This window comes from Xiphias gladius, chromosome 13 (assembly GCF_016859285.1).
Source record: "Xiphias gladius isolate SHS-SW01 ecotype Sanya breed wild chromosome 13, ASM1685928v1, whole genome shotgun sequence".
In the NCBI taxonomy this organism is placed as follows: domain Eukaryota; kingdom Metazoa; phylum Chordata; class Actinopteri; order Istiophoriformes; family Xiphiidae; genus Xiphias; species Xiphias gladius.
Genome location: NC_053412.1, coordinates 10,544,984 through 10,567,048, shown reverse-complemented (window position 1 = coordinate 10,567,048; position 22,065 = coordinate 10,544,984). Strand labels below are relative to the sequence as shown.

General features: G+C 41.4%; 3 protein-coding genes across 13 annotated transcripts; 2 read left to right on the top strand and 1 right to left on the bottom strand.

Moving 5' to 3' along the window:
* The first annotated feature begins 3,148 nt into the window (after positions 1 to 3,148).
* Positions 3,149 to 13,321, top strand: LOC120798217 (metalloreductase STEAP3-like). 9 transcript variants are annotated; one of them, XM_040142347.1, is made up of 7 exons: positions 3,149 to 3,239; positions 3,898 to 3,954; positions 4,100 to 4,342; positions 5,460 to 5,726; positions 5,909 to 6,436; positions 8,563 to 8,727; positions 10,835 to 12,542. In XM_040142347.1, the coding sequence occupies exons 3-7, from the start codon at positions 4,115 to 4,117 to the stop codon at positions 11,120 to 11,122; spliced, it is 1,476 nt and encodes a 491-aa protein (XP_039998281.1). In that variant the 5' UTR covers positions 3,149 to 3,239; positions 3,898 to 3,954; positions 4,100 to 4,114; the 3' UTR covers positions 11,123 to 12,542. The 9 variants fall into 9 exon arrangements, with proteins under 9 accessions (XP_039998281.1, XP_039998286.1, XP_039998283.1 ...); XM_040142352.1 differs by having other exon boundaries at positions 3,898 to 3,958; XM_040142349.1 differs by having other exon boundaries at positions 3,192 to 3,257.
* Positions 11,080 to 15,750, top strand: LOC120798222 (acyl-CoA-binding protein-like). 3 transcript variants are annotated; one of them, XM_040142364.1, is made up of 6 exons: positions 11,080 to 11,173; positions 13,222 to 13,367; positions 13,712 to 13,829; positions 14,835 to 14,897; positions 15,157 to 15,257; positions 15,500 to 15,750. In XM_040142364.1, exons 1-5 carry the CDS (start codon positions 11,146 to 11,148, stop codon positions 15,228 to 15,230), a joined length of 429 nt encoding a protein of 142 aa, XP_039998298.1. In that variant the 5' UTR covers positions 11,080 to 11,145; the 3' UTR covers positions 15,231 to 15,257; positions 15,500 to 15,750. The 3 variants fall into 3 exon arrangements, with proteins under 3 accessions (XP_039998298.1, XP_039998297.1, XP_039998299.1); XM_040142363.1 differs by having other exon boundaries at positions 15,157 to 15,750; XM_040142365.1 differs by lacking the exon at positions 11,080 to 11,173 and having other exon boundaries at positions 13,301 to 13,393; positions 15,157 to 15,750.
* A 1,022-nt stretch (positions 15,751 to 16,772) lies between these two features.
* LOC120798219 (secretin receptor) lies at positions 16,773 to 22,064 on the bottom strand. Its single transcript, XM_040142358.1, has 13 exons — positions 21,865 to 22,064; positions 21,665 to 21,764; positions 21,118 to 21,231; positions 20,578 to 20,684; positions 20,060 to 20,169; positions 19,767 to 19,899; positions 19,285 to 19,438; positions 19,120 to 19,180; positions 18,955 to 19,024; positions 18,128 to 18,219; positions 17,532 to 17,670; positions 17,388 to 17,429; positions 16,773 to 17,288 (listed from the first exon to the last, which is right to left on the bottom strand). The coding sequence occupies exons 1-13, from the start codon at positions 21,931 to 21,933 to the stop codon at positions 17,103 to 17,105; spliced, it is 1,377 nt and encodes a 458-aa protein (XP_039998292.1). The 5' UTR covers positions 21,934 to 22,064; the 3' UTR covers positions 16,773 to 17,102.
* Position 22,065: the final 1 nt, after the last annotated feature.

Genomic DNA, 22,065 nt, shown 5'->3' with positions numbered 1-22,065 from the left:
ACCAACCATATGGCGAGACAAACAAATCAGTCCATCGTCAGCTGCCGTCAGACTTTAAACTGTATGTGATCAGGTAATACTTGAAACCTGAAGACTGTTTTCTGTGTGCTTTTGTTTAATGTCTTTGAGGGAAATTTTAGAAGGGCACAAGAAGTATGGTTGGCCCTGAGGGCCCAAAGTACTGCCACTTAAGAAAACGCATGCAAATAGAAACACAAGCACCGGAAGAAAACATCTTCACGCATTCCACAACGCATATGGAGGATAATGAAAAGCGGTGCACGTACAGAGAAAACACAACCAAATGCAGACAACACCAGTGGTGGAGGGAGGGATCAGACCCTTTACTTAAGTAAAAGGAGTAATACCACACTGTTAAAATACTCAAGTAAACAAGTACATGTCCCGCATTTTAAATTTTAAAGAACAGAAGTATTAACAGAAAAATGCACTTCAAGTCATAATCCTTGAGATTTTCATGAAATTTAACCCCGTGTTTGCTAATATTTATGGCTGGCATTGTCTCTGCAATAGCCATTCAATGATTTACATTCTATGATTATCTCTATATATAGTAGTTTTTACTGGTAGTGTCAGAGTCTGCCATTCCAACACTGGTTTCAGATTGCCTAACTAAACATGAGAAATTATGTTATTATTATAGTGTTATTGTTCATTTTGATGCATAAATGTATAAGCAGCATTTTAGTGTTGCAACTGTTCAAGAGTGGGGCAATTTAACCGCTTAACAAACCGTTGAGTAGTTTAACCTTTAACAGTGCATCATAATTTAAAAGTACAATATTTCCCGTTGCAATGTAGTTGAGTAGAAAGTGGAGGACCGAAATTTTGTTTGTGTTTTGTCTATCTGCAGCCGTTTGCTTCAGTCGCAGGCGTTCTTTGGTTGTATTGTGTTGAGCTGTCACGGCCACCGTGAAAAAGGGATGACAACCCTCTAATTAAACATCGGATAAACATCTGCTGCAAGGACACCAGGGAAAAGTTGTGTATCAGTATGATTTTATTACAGGATGAATTACAGGCGAATCACTCTAATTACATAAATTTTGGAAAATCAAAACATACTGTATATACTAATTTAAAATGTCACATGGTGTTACTGCAGATCTGTGCGGAAACCTTCACTGAACCACTGCAAGACAGCCATGAGAACTTGCAACATCAGCTCCTGTCTCGCCATGTGACCCTAATCCCTGATGAAGGGCACTGGAGAAACCACCACCCTTGAAAGCGCAGAAACAAATGTCGGCCTCCATGTAACGTTTTGACAGTGAAGTCCTGTCAGATGTTAACAGAGCTGTACCTGTCCAGCTCAGGCTAACCATTTATGACCTTGTCTTTACTTGTCTGCCGCAGTATTTCACATCCAACCCATTTACACACTGTAAATCGGGATTAAATGTGCTCTACCCTCATTAACTGGACTTGTTGCATGTTGGACTAGGGTTGATTTTGTGTTGTTTCTTTATTCAACTCTCTAACTCTTAGGTTAATGTAAAATAAGCCAGACCCTGCCGTATACTTTGTTGGTTTATCATTTTAAACAGGCTTATTTTAAATAGTAGTGAGCTGAAATCTTTCCCCAGTGGATCAGAACAACTTCAGCTGATTTGACTTGTAAATTTAATGGCTTACCACATCGGGAGACACCAGTAGTTAATACCTATGAATGAAGAATCTCAAAATCAGATATGTGTGTCTGGGACTATGACCTTGAGCATTGTAAACAAACATGGCAGAGAGAGGGTGAAAGAGAGAGGGTAGCAGAGCAGGCATTCAGTGTGTGTCTGTGTGTATATCTTAGCGTGTGGTGACACTGATGCAGCACTGCGAGCCGGGGGGTTCAACCTTTTGCAAGTGGCAAAGGCAGACATGATGAAGTCATGTTGACAGTGTGTAACCTGCGGTCAGACATCTTTTTAACATGATTTTGCTTTTCAGGGCCGGTGGTTATCATATACACCAGTTCTACAGCAACAGGGGGAAAATGGGAACCTACGATTAAAAATATACTCACAATGCCAAGCGGTTCCGGAGATACAACTGAAACTATTGTTGGAATCTAAACAAGACTGGAGAGTCCGCAGTCATGCTAGAAGCTCCGTGAGGCTATACTCACGCACAGTGGTGCCTTCAGCTAAATGCTAATGTCATCACGCGAACATGCTCGCAATGACAAGGCTAACAAGCTGATGTTTACCACCTTAGCTTAGAATGTTAGCATGCTACTATTTGCTAATTAGCAATAAAGACAAATTGGAAGTTTAGACCTGATGAGGGTGCTAGCTTAAAAGTTAAGTGATCACCTAAGTACGTCCAGAGGGGAACATGAATGTCCGTCTAAAATGTCATGGCAATCCATCATCACCACACATCAGCCCATTTCATTTTATGGTGTGCCACAGGGGTCGGTTCTTATCGCGGTGCTGTTCTCTGTGTACATGCTGTCCCTTGGCCACGTGATACGTTAAATCCAATTTAACCAGTTCCATGTGGAATCTCCGTTTTTTTTTTTCTAACTGGGCAACACTGCAAAGATCAGACCCTTCCTTAAGCCCAAAGATTTGGTAGAAGTCATTGATGATTTTATTACAACGACAGTAACCCCTCGTTCACCTGCCTTAGCAGTTCTCCTTTATCCCGACTCAGCTGGTCCAGAACTCTGAAGCCATACGTCACACCAATTTTTCGCTCCTCGCCATCGGCTCCCCTATCATTTGAGGACTGATTTTCAAATTTTCCTCTTGACACCTGAGGCATTGTTGGCCAGTGCCCTCTGAGTTGTTGCGACTTCTGATTGTTCCAGGGTCAGGGCTGAAAACACGATCGTGCTTCAGGTGTTGTCGTCCCTTTACTCTGGAACAGCATCCTGCAAAGTTTTCAACACATTTGTTTTCTTTGGCTTCCTCTTGATTTTAAACCTTTTTGTTTTACGGTTTTTGCACTTCATTCTGCTTATTTTTATATATTGTCCCCTCTGCCTCCTATATCTCCCGCTTTCCCTTTTTCTCCTCCCTGCACACACGCACAAAGTTTCCATTTGTCCTCGGTGTAAAGTGGAAAGCGTTTGAGGTGCTTTAGATATTCAGACATTTGTCAGCCCACTGTTCTGCTTTATCTTCTGCAGACACGTGGGGGCGTGGCCAGGGCGGGGCTTTGACCGTTGCGTCACCTTATCAGGAAGAATCGCACCAGCTTACAGCGAGCGGAAAAGCGTGGTGAGTGACTGAAAATAAGTAAGAATGCCACTCTAAGTACGGGCAGAGGCTAAATTGTGTCATGTAAGCTGTCGTTTCTTTTTTATTTATTTATCAAAATGTTCCTCTTTGTTACCTGTTTGTGAAGGAAGGGTAACTTTGCTCCAAAGTAACGTTTCCAGGAGTTCGGGCCAAGGACAACAAGCAAGGTGGCTTCAACCCGCTGTGCAGTTTGAAGAGAATACGGATGCGGAATTCTGTCAGTTTTAATGTTTGATCGCTCTCCGGTCAGTTTTACTAGACGATACAGCGTTGCTGGAAACGCTCCTGGATTATGGCGGTTTTCTGGTAAATCCGGCGAACAGCTGAATGGCTACCTGTGTAAAACTTACATAAGAGTTGCCCCTGACTTCGGAATGGCAGACTCGCTTAAGTGCGCATAAAATGACTTTCATGTCGCCTGATGTTTTTCGAGCCAGCTGGGCATAAGCAAAGCAGTCCGTTTATGCTATTATTGGATGCCCACTCATTGCTCCGACAATGCAGAGTAGCGGATCTAGGACGTGTCAACTGAGAGAGACAGAAAATGGGAATCCTAGTTCTGTGGTCTAAAAAGGAAGCAGACTTAGTCCTTCACCTGTATTTCATAAATTCTTTATTACTGTGACTTTTATTGTAGGTCCCATGCTGGATGAAATAACAAGCCTCAACCATCTAGACCCAACAATCAGTGTCTGTAAGTAAATAACAAGTCAATAACATTGAAAGTTCTTTGCTTTTTATTCTCTTTTCTGTTTCTTGACCTCACACCTCACAAACCAGTAGAGGTTGCATGTAAACAAACATAAACCAAAATCAGGACCCCGGTGTCTTCTCCGTAGCCTTGTCAGTCCGTGATGCCTGATGAGATGTCGAGGCCTTTAGTCCGGGGAAGGGGCGGAGGGGGAGGCTCCAGGCATCTTGAAGCCTCCGTGGCTGAACCCGGCGCCCCAGTGATTGGCATCCTGGGGACGGGCGACTTCTCCCGCTCACTGGCCAGAAGGCTGGTGGCCTCCGGCTACCAAGTGGTGGTGGGGAGCCGAGCCCCCAAACGCTCTGTGGCTCTGTTCCCTGAGGAAGCTGAGGTAACACACACACACACACACACACACACACACACACACACACACACACAGTGACACTGACACTCACATTCAAACTCCTCGTGTAATTGGTGTTTTTGTTTCTCTCACTATGTCTATAATTATATTTTTACTCCGGCTTTCCCCACTAGAGATAATAACTGTTGTCATTATCCTGAATACATACCTAATAGATATCTTAGTTCAAGGTGTGAGACAGTTGTGGTATGGGAACAGTAAAAAGTGGTTTATCAGTCTTTTTGATGATCATTTCCCTTTTTATATCATCAGTGTTTAAGTATCTGTCAACATCTGCATTAAAAAAAGCATTCCCTCTATCGGTTGTCTAATATTTTACTGGCAGTGCATTTTATGACCTTTTATTTGAAAAACTTTACCAGTTTTGCTTAAAAAGTGTTGCTACTTAAAAATGCATTTTTTTTTTTAATTTTTTTTTTTTTTTTTACAGTACAGTATCAGAATCAGCCGATATGGGTGGAGAATATCTAATACTGACATCTTAAAAAAAAAAAAAAAAAAAAAATGATCAGTGCAAGCCTAGACCTTTGAATGAAAATGTGAAGAACTAATTCCAATTCATGTACTAAAACTCTCAGAGCTGCATGATTTCTGAGGCAATTTTGTGATGACAAAGCCCAACAGAGGTAAAATGGTCTTGTAACTGACATAACAATTTTAATCACTTATGTGATTAATATAGAAATAGCTGATATTTACTATTAATATATTTTTTATTATAGAAATAGTTTGACATTTTCATCTGTAGGATGAATATGAAGCTAAAGCCATCAGCCATGAAAGCGGACAAAAAGAATCTAATAAATAACGGGATACATATGTTTGGGATAACTCTTAATTTGCAGTGAATGTAGGTATCATAAGTATAATGATGATAATAATAATAAGAATACTAAGTGTTTGAAGTTATCCCAAAAATAGGAGTTTAAGAGTTCTTGAGGTGACTATTTGTCACACTTAAGTGCATACAATTATTATAATGTCTAATGATGTTCCTGTGATTATTATAATAGTCTTCTAACGTGCATCTGCTCCTCTTAATGTAGAGCATGACCTGACCATTTCAGTCTTTGTCTTCCAGGTGACCTCCCAGATGGAGGCAGCCAGTCAGGCAGACCTGGTCTTTGTTGCTGTGTTCCCTGAGCACCACTCCACGCTGGTGGAATTAAAGCCGGCACTAGCCGGGAAGACACTGGTGGATGTCAGCAATGGCTTGCAGATCAACCGAGATGGGCCTTCAAATGCCGAACAGCTGGCTGATCTGTTTCCAGAAAGCTTTGTAGTCAAAGGGTTTAACACCATATCAGCGTGGACACTCCAGTCGGGCCCTCGGGATGGAAGCAGGCAGGTAGGACACATCAACAGCCCCATATGGTTTACGTTCATGGAGGTCCAGTGATACTTTTAACTTAAACATCAAATGTGTTGGGGAAAATGAGGATGGAGGAGTTGAGATTTAGGGAGTAAGAAAGAGAACATCTAGTGAGGAACTCTGCCATCTTACATCTTTTTGTCATCGTTCCTCTTCAGGTTTTCCTGTGCAGTGACAATAGCCAGGCCAAGAGCTCAGTGATCCAGCTGTGTCGCAGAATAGGCTTTGTCCCTGTCGATACGGGCCTCCTCTCCTCTTCTCTGGAGATCGAAAACCTTCCCCTCTATCTATTTCCCTCCTGGCGCATTCCCATCCTCTGCACCTTGGGCCTATTTATCTTTTTCTACCTGTACAACTTCACCCGTGACATCTTGCAGCCCTTCATCAAAGGAGACAAGAGAGTTTTCTACAAAATGCCCGTTGAGACTGTCAATGTCACTCTTCCCTCCGTGGCCTTGGTGATGTTAGCGCTGGTCTACCTGCCCGGTTTGTGTGCTGCTTTCCTCCAGCTCCGGTGGGGCACCAAGTACAATCGCTTCCCCAACTGGCTGGACAGGTGGCTGGCCAATAGGAAGCAGTTTGGGCTGTGTAGCTTCCTGTGTGCAGTTCTCCATGCCATCTACAGCCTGTGTCTTCCCTTGAGGAAATCTGCTCGCATTAATCTGCTCAACGCCGCTTTCAAACAGGTGAGAGGAGTCTGTGCAAGAGTGAGATAAATGCCTCAAGCTAGTTCTGACGCTTCCATGGGACAAACAGATGTGAGAGTTACAGTGTTAAGGGATCAACTCAGTAAGGGTCTGACTTTCTCCTCATGTAGTGTTTAAATTATGAGATTTTATTTGAATCCAGTGTGCACTGGGTTTTCCCTGGTACAAACTGCTTCCAGGAAATAGCCGCAACCTCGTTGAATCAAAATGAAAGTATAGAATGCTTAAATACTGTTACAAACAGTATATTGAATATGTTTTTGGACTGTCGACAACAAAGGCATGTTGAAGACATCACCTTGAGCTCTGAGATGTAAAGAGTGCCGTTTTCCCGGTTTTTATTTATTTGTTTTATTTATTTATTTGTTTTTTTAGAGGTCCCACTCTATACTGAGGCAAGATAACCTCGAACTTCCTAATACTATCCTCATCCCCTTGAGAGAAATGCTGTCACAACACCAGAAGTTGGTGTGAATTGTGCCACTCTGCGCCCAAAGGTCCTGAGATAGTCCTGTAAATTGGAGTCCAAGCAAGCTAGTTGCTTTCCAGACAGAAATGGACAGCAGCACAATGGTACCGACTTGAGGCATACACAGCTTTCTAAACAAAACAGCTAGATTGGTGCTGGTCATTTTATCCGCACCGTTATTCCTCATTCTGCCCTCAGTAGTGTTATCTTACGGTTTGGAGAGCTAATTCACTTTGGTAGTATGATATGTCAGTGAGTCCACAGTGTCAGCTCAGATGCTGTTGACGTGGACTTTTTGGCTGGCGCTAATGCCCGTGCTTTGAAACCACTCACAGTCAGTAGCTCACGGGCAACTCCCATATCCACTACAATGAAATTGTCCTGCAGTGTACCTCCAGGGTCGATTTTGGGCCCCGTTCTCTTCTTTATTTACACGCTTCCCCTGGGCCACATATTTGTAATCATAATAAATAATTTCATTTGTATGCAAATGACACACAATTAAATCTTCTTGTCAACCCCACCGATTTCTGTTGCTTGGATACCCCAGGAACAAGCTTTGCTGACATTAGGCATCGGATGTCTTACAACCTTCTCAAGCTTCACAAGGACAAAACAGAGCAACCCAGCCTGAAAACTGACTTTTGAGAAACGGCTACAGGGAATGAAGCAATCTTACTTTTATCAGTTGCGAACCACCTCTAAAATCAAGTTAGTTATTTCTGCTGTTGACCTGGAAAAAATAAATCATGCTTTAATTTCATCCCGTCTGGACTATTGCAACTCTGTGTACATCAGTCTGTAAAAAAAAAAAAAAAAGCATTAAATCGTCTTCAGCTGACCCAAAATGCGGCAGCTCGGCTTTTAACTTACAACACCAGTCTTAATATCCCTTAACTGGTTTCCCATTGCTTTTACAATCATTATTCATTCATAAAGTATTGAAAGTTTGGGCTCCAAGCTACATCTCTTGACCTTTTTGGCCCCTCACAATCAAGGGCGTACTCTTAGGTTGGCAGAAAAAGCTCTTCAGGGCAGTTCCTAAGCCCAGACTTTACACAAAGGTTGGCAGTGCTTTTGCTGTTTTAGCTCTCGGAATGAATTACCGATCACAATATGCACAGCTACCCCTGTATTTTCTTTTATCGGCGAAATCCCCACCTTTTTAAATTGGCCTCTAACAGCCCTGTATGATTTCACTAATCAGAACTTATTATTTTATTAATTTTATCTTATGTTTTATTTTTTTAAGCACTCTGTAAATATGTTAAGAAAAGTGCTATAATAAATACAGTGATTACTACTTTTCATTATTCACGTGAAGCGGCATGATTTGTACCATATAATTGTAGTGATGTAGCTGTTGCGGTTGCACAAGCAGTGACCAGCGTTTCTGGACTTTCATTTTGGTACAGAGGATTGAAATACCATGCAAACGTAATCATGTGACCATATACATGAAATCAGTGTACTATTGTTCTGCTTTCATCAGCGCGTCGATGCATCAGCCAAAAAACTGCTCTCCCAATTGTATGCCAAACCGGATTGTCGCTACATATGAAGTGCATCCCAAATTGCATCGCTGGGGCTAAATCTACCCTGGACACACTTAGGAGTTTTGGTGTTTATTGTCCAGGTGAAGGACGGGGTGGAGGACTCGTGGGTTGACGAGGACGTGTGGAGGATGGAGCTGTACCTGTCTGCGGGCATCATGGCCCTCGGGCTCCTCTCTCTGCTGGCTGTCGCCTCGCTGCCCTCCGTGGCCAACAATGTCAACTGGAGGGAGTTCAGCTTTATACAGGTACACGCAGACATTTCGTGTTAATAAATACTGACAAAAGGGCTGGTTCCTGTTCCTCTTGAATACCATAACAGGGTGGAAGACAAACAGGTTTCAGACAGATTGATGGCCAAAGACTCACACACATGAAGCATGACACATAGACAGACAGGTGTCAGGTGCATGTGTAGACAGTGGCACTATGTCTCCTATACTATATGCTCACGTGGTCTTGCAGTTACAAACATACAAACACCGTGACTCCAAGTGTTTGTCCTGCTGCAGCTTCCCCAGATTTGGCGTTAAACTTGGGCTGTGACAGAGCCGTCAGGAGTGTTCTGATTCACACACTTCCTCCTCTCCTCTCCTCTCCTCTCCTCTCCTCCTTGACTTCCCCCATCTTGGCTTCCATTTTTCCAGGACCCGAGGTCCGTCTGAGCTTTTTTTTCCCCCCATTAATCTTTCTGTAATCTGGTGGCCGTCAGATTAGTCATGTGCCGACAGCCTGCGCGATGAAAGGCAGCTTTCTGCCTAGGACATCTAGACTTGCTGCCCACAGCTACACACCTGAAAGCAGAACATTGTCCACTTGACCTGTATCTTTTGACTGAGGTGACAGTAAATGTAGGGACCAGACTAGATCTAACCTTCTTTTGGAAAACACGCTGCATAAAGCTGACTTTTGAAAATGCTCAATTTATTTGTTGATTATGCTGTATTACTGAAAATATAGATTATAAATAGAGATAATTACTGTAAAGTCATACCCTAGACTTCATTACTTATATTTATAGTATTAGAACATATTCAATAAATTAAATGAATTTTCAAAAGTTGTTGTTCTGCATCATCTCAAATACTGACTTCTGCATTAACTGCACATTTTTCCTCTCTTATTTCTGTTCGAAGAATCTTCAGGAGACAGCACGGCAGACTCAAAAGAATTAAACGTTAATGACCATTTATTTTAACATGCAACAATGATTAATATTCTGTGAGGGACACAAACTGTGTTTTGTGGGCTCATGTAGTGCTGATGATGCAGGATGACGTCAGCATAACTGTCCAATGAATGTGTCATCTGTGAGGTGACTTGATGCCTTGAGCCCTTGGTTTGTTTGTCAAACGTCAGTGTGGACACGAACCGGGTCGGAATGCGTGTGTCGTCTTCTTTTTTTTTTTTTTTTTGCTTGATCCAGACAAAAACAACAGAAATGCAAGTGTGACCTCATTTGATTGCGAGTTTTGAGGCCAAGGTTGTTAGTGTAGCATTTTGTGTTAGGGGTTATTGTTATAATTATAATTGCTCACAAAAAAATCCCCAAAACAACACAGTGGTCACCACATCATGTAAGAAGACTACAGATGGAAAAGATTTGGATTTGTAAAAGAAATATATTTATACAAAAGAAGTACACAATAACACTTTTTTTAACGAATACAAATCCTATCTATAAACGCACAAACTTGAATTTCTCATGCAGCTTTACAAAGGGTGATTTGCATCTACGAACTTTGGAATGATTTGTGAACGTCGCTTTACAAGCTCAAGATCTTTTTGACCCTAATTTGAGCCCATAATTATTCTGTCCTTTTTTTTCCCCCTCTGAATAATAACACAATTTCAAATTGCCGCTGTTCCCCCTCAGTAATTTGAGAGCACTGCAATAAAAAGTCATCACTCTTGTCATGTATAAATAATTACGATCCACTTAGTCCAGGTAGGGTGTGCGGACGAGGAAAAATTAGGCTATATTTAAGCCCTGGCTTCTACCGGAGTTAACCTTTTTTGTAATTAGTGAGCACACACACACACACACACACACACACACACACACACACACACGCTGGTGGGGTTCATTCAGGTCATGAGTGGTAGGTCAGTGTGTTTCCTCTGACGCCTCAGTAGTCTGCAACAGAGTGAGCTAATGTGGTGGACTGGCTGGACTGTCGTGAACCGAAGAGGAGTCACTCTGACTCTTTCTCTCTTTTTTTTTTTTTTTTTAAAGAACAGTCTGGGTCACATAGTTGGAGGACAGGACGGTTGTTACGGTACATTTCTGGTGCTTTCGCAACTGTCTTCACTTCCAGATACACCCTCCTGACACCCTTCTTTCACCTCCTGCAGTCCACACTAGGTTACTGTGCCTTGTCTATGGCCACCCTCCACACACTCATCTTTGGCTGGGACCGCGCCTTCCATCCGGCCCAGTACCGCTTCTATCTGCCCCCCACCTTCATACTGGTCCTGATTCTTCCGCTTGCGGTTCTGCTGGGCCGCCTGGCCCTCTTCGTGCCCTGCGTGGCCCGGCGGCTCGGGCAGATCCGCCGCGGCTGGGAGAGGAGCCGACACATCCGCTTCGCCCTGCCGGATGCCGACTGCCACAACGGGCTGGATGATGTCAGTAACGTGTGAAACGCTGCCTGTTAGATGTGTGTATGAAGATCCAGACGAAAAGGTGTAAAGGTAGAGCTCTTTGTGTGTGCACTCATGAATATAAACACTGCCCAACCACACTCACACAGAAGATAAAAGATTTATACATGGTTGGAATGTATTGAAGGCTCGTTTCTATGGCCTATCGAGAGATTTCAGATGTGTGTTTCTTTTCAACAAATTAGCTGGTAGCTCCTTGACAGTAGAGATGTCGGCCTTATTGCACTATGCATTCAAATAATGAGGATTTAGTTCGTCCTCACACTTTGTTTTTTAATTTATTATTTTCTGTTGATATTCAGTTTGAAATTTCAACCCAGAGCTAAGGAAGAATATTAGTTTCGGGTTTGATTTATGCAAAACAGTCACTTTTACACGTCTAATGAACCTGCTGAAGACTTTATCACAGTAGCAGCAAGACTGAATTTTACACAAGTTCATATCTGAGTCTTTTGAATGAGATTTTTTCACTCTGATCATCACAAGTAGACCTTTTTCTTGGTACTTGTATTCTTGTCATCAAAAGGTTTTGACATCCGCCTGGTTGCACTTCAAGACTGTTCTGTACCGGTTTTTGTCAGACAGCCTTCAACATAGCCTATCATCCTGTTTTGTTTTTGTTCAGGTTTCTCAATGATATGATGTCAGTCTTTAAAAAAAGCACAACCGTCCCCAGCATTATTATTATTATTATTTTTTTTTTTTTTTTTGGGACCCTCCCAGTGAATAGCAGCACCTTCCCTCCATTTTCTCAAAAATAATTTAACAATAATGAGCTGCTGCAAGTCCTTTTAACCATCAGAAGAGTTCTCTACCCACACTTAAAACAAATGGAAAAACACCTTGAGGTGAAAAATTGGCAGAATGATTCCCCTTAAAGTAAAAAAGGCAATGCATGAAGAACATCAAATATCTAAACAAAACATTAATTTTTCACAATATGCGCCACCAATCCCCACTTTTTTTTTTTTTTTTCCCTTTTTACACGTCATGAATTATTTTTTTTTTTAGTGTTGTACTAATCTGACCTGCTGGTAAGTACCCATCAATACTTACTAACTATATTTACCAGTAAAAATCAGTATTTGTTACTTACTAAGAACTCGATGTGATTGATTAAAAAATCTCAATGAGCTTTTACAGAACTTAACTTTTTCTACTATGAACATAATAGACACCGTTTGCTGCTTTTTAGTGATTTCAGCAGTTTTTTATGTTTTATGTGAGTTTTGTTTTCTTGCCAAAGATGATATTGTTGTTGAAAATCCATCTGAATCTAAATTAAAATGTCATAGTAGTTTACTGAAATGTAAGTTAGTGTCTATCACCATGAAGATATGAATGTAAAGATTTCAAATGGAAATTTCTATAACATAGAATAAAGCATTTTTTTAATCAACATTTTTTTCCACTGTTGTATTGACTCTGGGTCCTTACTGATGTGAAACACGTTTGCAGATGTGAGGCTTATTTGGTTGTCTAAATGTGTTTATCAGCTTCATGTAAGGACTTCTCAATTGAGTCAGAGGCTGAAACCAAACATAATTAGCACAAGTTATTTAAGGATTTGACTGACACCCACCATTACAAAATCAAGTAAAAGCTAAAAATGCCACAGCAATGAACCCATCAGATCATTAGATGCGTGGATGCTGCCATCTTGTGGTGAAGAAACAATGTTTCCCCTGTCACCCCAAGCAAAAAGCGTTTTCCTTGACATGGAGATGTAGTTTGTAAAAACACATGAATAACAGACACGTTTTAATGCAGCTCTATCACAACAGAGTCAGCAAGCCCTACGAAGCATTGGACAAGCGTTCTCTAAAAGCTGATGGTTTCTTGTCAAATGTATGAAAGAGGCGTGAGGTTTTACCAAAATGTCTGTTTTGCCGTACAGCAAGTGTAACTGGAAACCCGCAGTGTCAACTAAAGGTAACATGAGTGGGCTTATTATGGAATAGAAGCCATGGCAATGCCAATTATTTCGACCTCAAGATTCAAGATATATGTAACAAAATATGGGATAAAAAAAACCTTGAGTTGTCATATCAAATTATACTGTTCCCTTATTAACACAGAGACACAGCTGCCCTTGCTGACAGTGTTGACTCAAGAAACTACCTCCGGCTTTATTTTCCTCTGCACCTCCCAACACAGACAAACTGCAGGACAAGTTGGGCAGGCACTGATTCCCATCTGTGAAGTGCATTCAGCAGCAGAAAAGGTGTGTTTCACACTGCAGTCATGACTGTAAGTATGATCTGTTTTGAATTGAATCTTTTCCGACAAAAAAATAGTCCGGTATTTTTTACGGTATTCTTAAGTATCTCTCGGGAAAGTTGGCTTACCCGGATTCACCGGGACTGTTATAAGGTTGGAACAGCAGGAACTGCTCTGCTTAGCTACATGTGTAGTCTTGTGTGAATGTAAGGAGCCGATAAGTCTAAGCTTGTTCCTGATTTGTTGAACAAGAACAATTAAGTTCACACTGCCTTTTGTAAATGAAGTGGGTAAGTAAGTTAGGGCTGTTTCAAGATGATTTCAAGACCATTTCTCTCTTCCTGTCAGGAATCCTTTGACAAAGCAGCACAGGAGGTAAAGGAACTGAAACAAAGACCAGACCAACAAGAAATGTCTGCACTATATGGTTTATATAAGCAAGCCACGGTTGGTGATATTAACATAGGTGAGCCACTGTACTGTATTTGTTTTTGAAGGCTTTTCATGTTGTGGAATTCACATGGAAACACTAAAAAAAAAAAAGACTGTTCCCGTACTTGTCCAAAGGAGGACTTCCAGTAGGGTGGGGTTGAGACAAATATGAGGTCTGACAAGTTGGGTGTCATTTTATGAATGATGCCAAAAACTGATTAGTTTATGTAAAGCTGTTTGTTTTTTGTTTTTTTTGTGTGTGTGTTTTTTTTTGTTAATCCGTACTGGAAGAAACATTGCACTTGAGAAAAAAAAGCAATTAATACTAAATGAGGATTTTAAAGCCCCTGCTAACTTAGTTTCAGGTGTTTAGTATTTCATGATAAAAGTAAATATTCATGACTAACTGAAAAGAAATAAAAGTAAGTACTGTACTTAAGTACAAATTTGAGGTACTTGTTTTGTTTTTACTTTACTACATTTATTTGACAATTTTAGTTACCAGTTGCTTTATGGATTAAAGCTGTAGATACAAAATGGTTATTACAGAATAGCAAAGTTCCAATAATGTAATATATAATAATCATGGTCATGGCCAGGGTTTTATATCGTAATACTCCTATTACAAGTCCAAGAACCTGACCCCCTGCTGTAAATGTTATGTTTTTAATTACTTGTATTTTCGTATTTTGTCTACTAAGTTAAGGGTTGAATTATAATTGCAGTGTTCAACGTTTTGCGCATCTTTTATTTCCCAACGCTGAGCTCTAAATGCTATTTCAAAGCCTAACATCCTGTTGAGAAATGCCGAATCGTTTATTGGCTTATTCATTGGTCCAAAACTAGTCAAATTTAAATATACTGAGTTAAAAAAAGCTTGAATCTGCCTTTAAAATACCTTTCATACAAGTTTTTAATTGTAGATTGTTGTTTAGTGGCTTGACAGTTTGAATTAGAATACATGACGAAACTAAAAATACAAAGAAATGCAATGCTTATTGCAAAGCCCAGTTATTAATGGTTGATTTTACATCCACAGGGCGTCCAGGCTTGCTTGACTTCACGGGAAAAGGAAAATGGGATGCATGGGAAGCAAAGAAAGGTCAGATTTATCAAACAACAATCAAATAAGGAGAGTTACATCAAGGGCTGCAATGTAAAACATAGTGTAAAACCGATATGCCTACAAAAGAATGTTTAAGGGAAGATTATTCTTCAGTGAAGCCAAATTTGAAACATGTTTACAAAATTGTCTACATTTCCCAAAACTGTCATGTTTTTTACCATGACATGAATGAAGAGAGTTTTTCCTGTAAAAAAAACCAACTCCTTTGTTTGTTTTCTGTTTCCCAAACCAACAGGGCTTTCCAAAGATGAAGCAATGGCCGCCTATGTTGAGTTGGTGGAGAAGCTGAAGGCAAAATATGGAATCTAGAGGCAGTTTCGCTGTCGTATCTTCACTGTAATATCTCCCTTATTTTTACCAGTAGAAACTGCAAGTTGAAGGGCCACCCTTTAGATTTTACACGCTGCTACACTCCCACACAAGACAAAATTGGTTAAAATGCTGGACAACAATGCAATTTGGAGTACTTTCTGCTACGCTACATTGTTTTTTCTTTATAGGAACAGGTCAGCGTTTTGGGAAATATACTTATTTGGCTCCTTACCAAGAGCATATTTGTATGTCTGTATGCTAATTAGGAGGCGGGAGCCAGCAGGCCACGAGCTCAACTAGGCATGTGAAGTGGAAGCAGCGGAGAAAGCTACCTGGTCAAAAGGTCAAACAATCCAAACGATCTACAGACACTTTCACGCAGCAGGATAGTTGTCCTCCACCGCCTCCGCTCTTTACGCCACCTCTTGGCAACAAAGTGAATAAGTCTGTTTCTTGAAATGTCAAACAATTCCTTGAAGTGCAAATACAGTAAACATTTTCATATAAAAACAGTTTCAGAGCATCTTTATACAGGACTGGCTATCAAAAATAAAGCCTTGTTCTTTTGGCCTCAGACTCAAGCTGTTTCTGTCCCCAAAGAAACAAACCTATAAGGCCAAATGTCCAACAAGTTCAACCCCTGCCGACAGTTTCACCACATTTATCTGCGTAAGAACCACATCGTCCCACACTTGGCCGAATGAGCGCAGTTTGGGTGAATCTCTCTCGCGTTCAGTCCGCTCCTGCAGTTTCTCCAACTCGTGGCGATCACAGCGCAGCGGGAAATTCACTTGCATGGTTCAGGACAGTCACTTTAATTTGACTGAAGGTAAAAGGTGGTTCATGTTTTTGGGACGTTTGTTGCATTTTCTAAAAAGAATACTTTATCATTTTGGGAAATAACGCTTCTCTTTTTTTAATAGAGAGTTAGACGAGAGGATGGATAGCAATCTCTTGCGGGTACAACAAGACCTCAGGAAGTCCCTGGTTCCTCTCGTTTCTTGGCAAGAGCGCAAATCAGTGCATTTCCCAAAAAGTTCAAATATTCCTTTAAGACCACAAAATTAGGTTTTAACTTTATTTAAAGGGGAGTTCCACCAGTGTTGAGCATGACAATTGGTTCACTCATTTCGTATTCGGTGTTTCTGGGGCAGATTTTGTCAAGTGTGAGAAAAACAACCCCGATGACGTCACTGTGACGTCATGAGGTTTACGTCGGATTGAGCCTGAGACTTCAGACTGTCAACGGAGAGCCCGTTTTATAAACCGGGGGCACGGAGTTTGAAAGACGATCGGATTCTGTTGAGCTGCATATGGGAAATGTAGGATTCAGTGTTGTTGGAGCTTGATAAATAAAATAATAAATATAATAATGATCCTAATTTATAACAATACTGAGGGCAAACAGTCAGGATATTTTGGAATCTACTGCAACAATTTTTTCCATTCCTTCTTTAATTTGTCTCTTTCAAGTCCCCCATCTTTATGGAAGTGCAATGCCAAATAGCTGGAGTGGCCCCCTTTGATTTGATTTTTTTTTTTTTTTTTTTTTTTAAACAGAATTTCATCAGGTTTAATATCCTCGTAACTCTGGGCAGTGGACGGAGAGTCTTGCTGGATTCCTTCCGTAGTCCGTCTGCCAAAAGTTTACACATCAGCACAATTTTGGGACATTGTGACAAGTACTAAGAACAAGTAAGCCCGATAGCTTACGGACTGGGCCTCCACGGTAGGAAAATATGCATTTTGCAGTACCACTGTATTTAAACACTCAAGCTGCAGTGGCGTACTAACTGACAGTCCACACTAAGCCAAGATCCATTATGTGCGAACGGCAAGAGAGAGACAATGAGCCAATCCCGACTTGAGTCACATGTCCACAGTATCGATAGGGAGTCCACCGGCTGATGGGCTGCCTGGAGAGCAAGGCAGCAGGGAGACCTGTGTCTGAGGAGACCCACTTTGGCTGATGGAGCCGTGATGCTGCCTGGGCCGACTGGGCAGGAGCTGAGTGAGCCTCCACCTCCTCCACCTCCTCTGAATCTCATGCTGCACCTGGAAGTTTGCACATCACAGATCCCTAAGTTGCTCCACACATTCGCAGCCCACATTGCATTGAGGAGTTTTGGCTCCAACTGGCTAGCCGGTTCTTACCTCTCCGTTCATGAAGCAATAAAGGACAGCGACCACAAAACCCTTGGAGATGTGAAGAGAGAGAGGTCAGTGAGTGAAGCTGTATTCGTCATCATTTGAAGATGATTAGATGTTTTAGCTCTCTTATGCATGCGGCTGATTTACCTGTGTGGATGACAGAGCCAGCTCTGCAAAGGTCCAAATCTTAAACACCAAGCTGCTGACTTCCACAGGTAAGAAAACAAACAGCATGTAATGCAGACCAAACAGAGCCACGAGAAAAAAGGTGGATTTGATCAGCCTCCTGGTTAAAGAAAATGAAAGAATTAATAATAAGTACACAGAAAAATAGTCTTCGCAGTTTGCACATATTTTTCTGTGATAGCGCCAAATGTGCGGAAGCTTCTCTGACTTTAGGCTGCAAACTCCCTTCTCAGTCTCTGCAAGAATGATTGAACGACTGGCAGGAAAGCAAGCAAACATTTTGCTTGAAATAGTATGATATCTAACAGGCAATTACCTACATTTTAACGTACTTGCGTTTTCTTCTGTCCCTGCAAAACTAACCTAGTTGTGCATGTACTTTTACTCAGATTAACAAAGCAAATGCCAAGGATCTTTACTCCCTTACTCTATGCATAATACATGGCCTATTCCTCAAGACAGTGCTTTTACATATAGAAACGACTACTGGCCTCAACTTTACATGTCAGATACATAATATAACGGAGCAACAATGCCACAGTGTGATCACGACTCACTTATACTGGCTGAATTCATTCCTCTGTGCGTCTGGCATTCTCAGTTTGCTCACCAGTATTCTCAAAATTCCCAAGAAAAAGACGAGATTCATCTGAAATGATCAAAACCTGTGAACACAATTGTTACGCTATTTTGTAATAAAAACTAATAGTAGGACATTTTGGGAAATATGCTCATTCACTTTCTTGCCGAGAGTCAGATGGGAGAAGACCGATACCACTCTCACGTCCGCATGCTAAATACGAAGCTAGCACAAGCAGCTGGCGACCTTAGTTTAGCATAAAGACCGGAAACGTGGAAAACAGGTAGTCTGCCTCTGTCTAAAGGTGAAAAAAAAATCTGCCTCACAGCACCTCTAAAACCCAACGTGTTATATCATTTGTTTAATCTCTGGAAAAAAACAAAACAGTGTAGAAATGACAAGTTGTTAATGGGGGTGTTATGTACAACACTATTTTCGGATGGGCTGCAGTGACTTCCTGGAATTTTTGTCATCACTGAGGTTGCCAGGCAACCAGCAGTGACTGGTCTGGCCCAGAAATACTCTGGTCTGGGCTTCAGAGATGCTGCTAAATGGATTTTTTAACCATTGGTCAGAGCCAGGCTAGCTGTTTCCCCGTTTCCGGTCTTAATGCTTAAGCTAAGCTAACCGGCTGCTGGCTCTAGCTAAATATTTAGCCTACAGACTGGGGGGTGGTATCAATCCTCTCATCTAACTGTTGACATAAAGGTGAATAGGTGCATTTCACAAAAGGTGGAACGATTTTTTTAAATTGATTTTTTTTAAAAAGGAATGAAATTTGAGTAAAAGAGAGAAACTGATTACAGATATCGTTAGAAGAACTGGCACTCGAAGTATCCACCAAATCCATTCATGGCTTCTGGTTTCCCAACAGCTTTGGCAAAGAAATAAGAAAGAGCCATAAAATCTTACTATCCGATTGCCTTCAAATGAAAATGAATGAATGAAACAGATTTTTACCCCCCTTACCCTTCGTCTTCGTAAAAATACTTGGCACAGCCCCAGGAGACAATAACAATCAGTGGTAAACCTGTGTGAAGAGATCAGTCTTGGTTAAATCTAAAAAAGACGCAGAGTCAGTACCTGCTATATTGAGCTGTGAATATGTGCATGGGTGTGAAGCAGAGACCCTACCCCAGCTCAGGACGATGTACCAGGTGAGGTGTTTCCTTAGGGAGAAGAAGGAGCGGCTCACCAGGGTGAAGAGGAAGTGACCCTCCACCAGCAGCCAGCTGTAGTTTGCCAGGATGGAGTAGTTGGAAAACATCAGGACCACCTTACACACCACCTGTCGCGCAGGGTTACAAGAGAGAGGGTGAGTTAGTGTGCGTCTCGGTTTTGCTTGAATTCTAATAAAATTCATCAGCACCATCTTTTTACTGCATCATTCATCTAACCATGAGGGACTTTTCCAGTCTAATTTTTAACCTTTTGGCGTATCACATCTTCCTCTTTATGTTTTACACATTGAAGAAGTGAAACTCTGCACACTAGGGATCGCTGGCTGGGTTTTTTTCATGAGGAGCAAATGTACAATGAATGTCTGTAGTAGATTTTAGAGAGCATTCGAGCTTCAGCCGGTAATGTACCACAAAACTGGGTTCATCTGTTCATACCGGGTAGTAGTCACAGTGGTAGAGCTCTTCATCAGTAAATAGCAGAGAGTCTCTGATGAAGATGAAGATGGCTCTCAGGATGAAGGAGACGAACAGCTGGATGTGAATGTAGTTCCTGGTACAGTGCAGCTTCCTGAAGAAATATTAACATACGCAGTTTCTTTTATCATATGATTCTTCAGCTCTCATGTGGCAGGTTCGATCCATGATCCGTTGTTTGCCTGTGATATGCAGAAAAGGTCCAAAGGAGGGCCAGTGCTAGATCAGATGAGAAAAAACAAACAGTTTCTTACCTAAACAGGCAGAATATGGTGATGGCAATGGTGAGAGAGATGAGAGAGAGCGCGTATCCAGCTGTGTACATGGTCTTCACGTAGGAGAAGTACAGATGGGAATCTGAGGACTGAACAAACGGAAGAGAACAATGCTAATCATTTACAAAGCAGTATGATCTGACAGTGTATCGAACACTGCCAGTCATTAAAATGGCCACAGTTTTGCTTATAGTAATGTATATAGTGTATATATAGTAATACATATGCTGGATTTAGTTGGTGCTAAGTCGCTGACTGTATTTTCTGACTATATACGGTACTTTAGCCCATGACTTGGAGAATCAAGCAAATGAGTTAGACATTTAGCCTGAATGCAGTGCAGGCCATGGATAGAAAGACATGTCTTGCTGGGAAGCACAGAAATACCATCTATAGTGATACAGAATTCTTTCAATCCTGGGTGTATTTTATGCCTCATAGTTAGGCTGTGTATTGGATAAACTACACATAATGTCCGTATATTAGATACCACCGACCTCTCCAAGAAAGTGGAGAATCTCATTGAAAGTGTAGCCGCATGCATCTTCATGTGGGACGAGTAGGTCTGTCCAGCCACTGGCAGTGCAGTTGCGATGTACTGTCCCTGCAAAGTAGCAATAAAATCACAGGTCATTTGTCTATAAAGGGTTTGTTTTTTTTTTTTTGCTGGTCAGGGGTCTTTGTCGTGTGTGGATCTGTGTTCTCCGATTTATTGGACGGTAAAAAAAAGCCGCAAAACCATTACTTTCCCTCTTTGGGTGCTTCATTAAACCTCTGGTTCTTCCAACAAATCACTGCGAAATCTATCATTCTCATCTCCCAACGTAAATGTGGCACTCCAACGTGTCACACGGTCTCTATGTACACAAGCACTTAATGGTCGACTGTTTGGATAGAAACCTGGACTGCGAGAGGCTGTTTTGGTTCCTAATAAAAACAGTTTTTCCTGGCAAATAATTAACCGGTGCAACGTTGTATACATAAGGGTTGTGTGAATGTGTGTCGCCGTGTTTGTGCATGTGTACGCAGTAGCTCACCTTCTGAATTGTAAAACTCTGGACATGGTTGAGAGACGGTTTCCCCAAGAGCAGCAGGTGGCCAGCAGTTCAGGTCATCCCACATTCCCTTACAGTGCACACTGATGTTGTTTTCTTAATAGATAGAGCAGAAAAGGCACGTTTTTATTTTGTATTTTGATTTGTTGGGATTTCACACAAATAATGGAGACATAATAAAAAGTAAAATAAAACAAAAGTCATGGCTCTGATTGAATGTTTTTAATTGCAGGGTAAACCCAAACCACCATATCTAGAACAACCTCGATCCTTCAATATAAAGTGCGTTCTGTTTCTGTCGCGTTTCGTGCCCGCGGCCTCCTGGGTGCATTGTGCGATTACGGCCGCTAGGTATCGCTAAAACATTGCATCAAGTTTCTGTTGGTGGGGAGAAAAAATTCTCGAGATTCATTTCATAGGTCACCAACATTTTCTCAATGGAACTTGTCGCCGAGCGGTAAATCGTTTGCTCTGTATGAGCATCAGATAAAACAGCAGATCCAAAAAAAAAAAAACGGTGTCGACTCACCCGCTTCTTTGTGTGACATGAAAAGTAGCACATCTTTCATGCACTTTTCCTCCTCTTTCACGAGATTAACATGAGGATGACAACCCGACGATGATTTTGCCTGTAAAAGACGGAAGTAATAATGCACTCGTCTTAAAGATTTTTTTTTTTTTTTTTTTTTTTTAAATAGATTCATCGCAAACATGCATCCGTTTTCTCACCTGTGGTAGCACCAACAATCCTAGTAGTGCAACTTTTTTCATTGTGTCAAACAGGTCCCCTTGGTCCATCAAGACAGGTGCCCACGTCCGGACGTCAAGCGGCGTGTCTGATTCGAGTGGAGAGCAAGCATCCTGCCATGGAGCAGATATATGCGGTCTGAAAATCAAACGTAGGCCAGGCTCAGAGTGTCGATAACTACT

Coding starts and splice junctions, on each gene's coding strand:
- LOC120798219 (XM_040142358.1), bottom strand. CDS start 21,933: ATGGACCAAGGGGACCTGTTTGACACAATGAAAAAAGTTGCACTACTA. Junction 19,439..19,766: donor ACCACTGTGACTACTACCCG/GTATGAACAGAT, acceptor CCTGCGCGACAG/GTGGTGTGTAAGGTGGTCCT. Junction 17,430..17,531: donor TGGCTCTGTCATCCACACAG/GTAAATCAGCCG, acceptor CACATCTCCAAG/GGTTTTGTGGTCGCTGTCCT.
- LOC120798222 (XM_040142364.1), top strand. CDS start 11,146: ATGAAGATCCAGACGAAAAGGTGTAAAG. Junction 13,368..13,711: donor TGCATTCAGCAGCAGAAAAG/GTGTGTTTCACA, acceptor TCTTCCTGTCAG/GAATCCTTTGACAAAGCAGC. Junction 14,898..15,156: donor TGCATGGGAAGCAAAGAAAG/GTCAGATTTATC, acceptor CCAAACCAACAG/GGCTTTCCAAAGATGAAGCA.
- LOC120798217 (XM_040142347.1), top strand. CDS start 4,115: ATGCCTGATGAGATGTCGAGGCCTTTAGTCCGGGGAAGGGGCGGAGGG. Junction 4,343..5,459: donor TGTTCCCTGAGGAAGCTGAG/GTAACACACACA, acceptor TTTGTCTTCCAG/GTGACCTCCCAGATGGAGGC. Junction 6,437..8,562: donor TCAACGCCGCTTTCAAACAG/GTGAGAGGAGTC, acceptor TTTATTGTCCAG/GTGAAGGACGGGGTGGAGGA.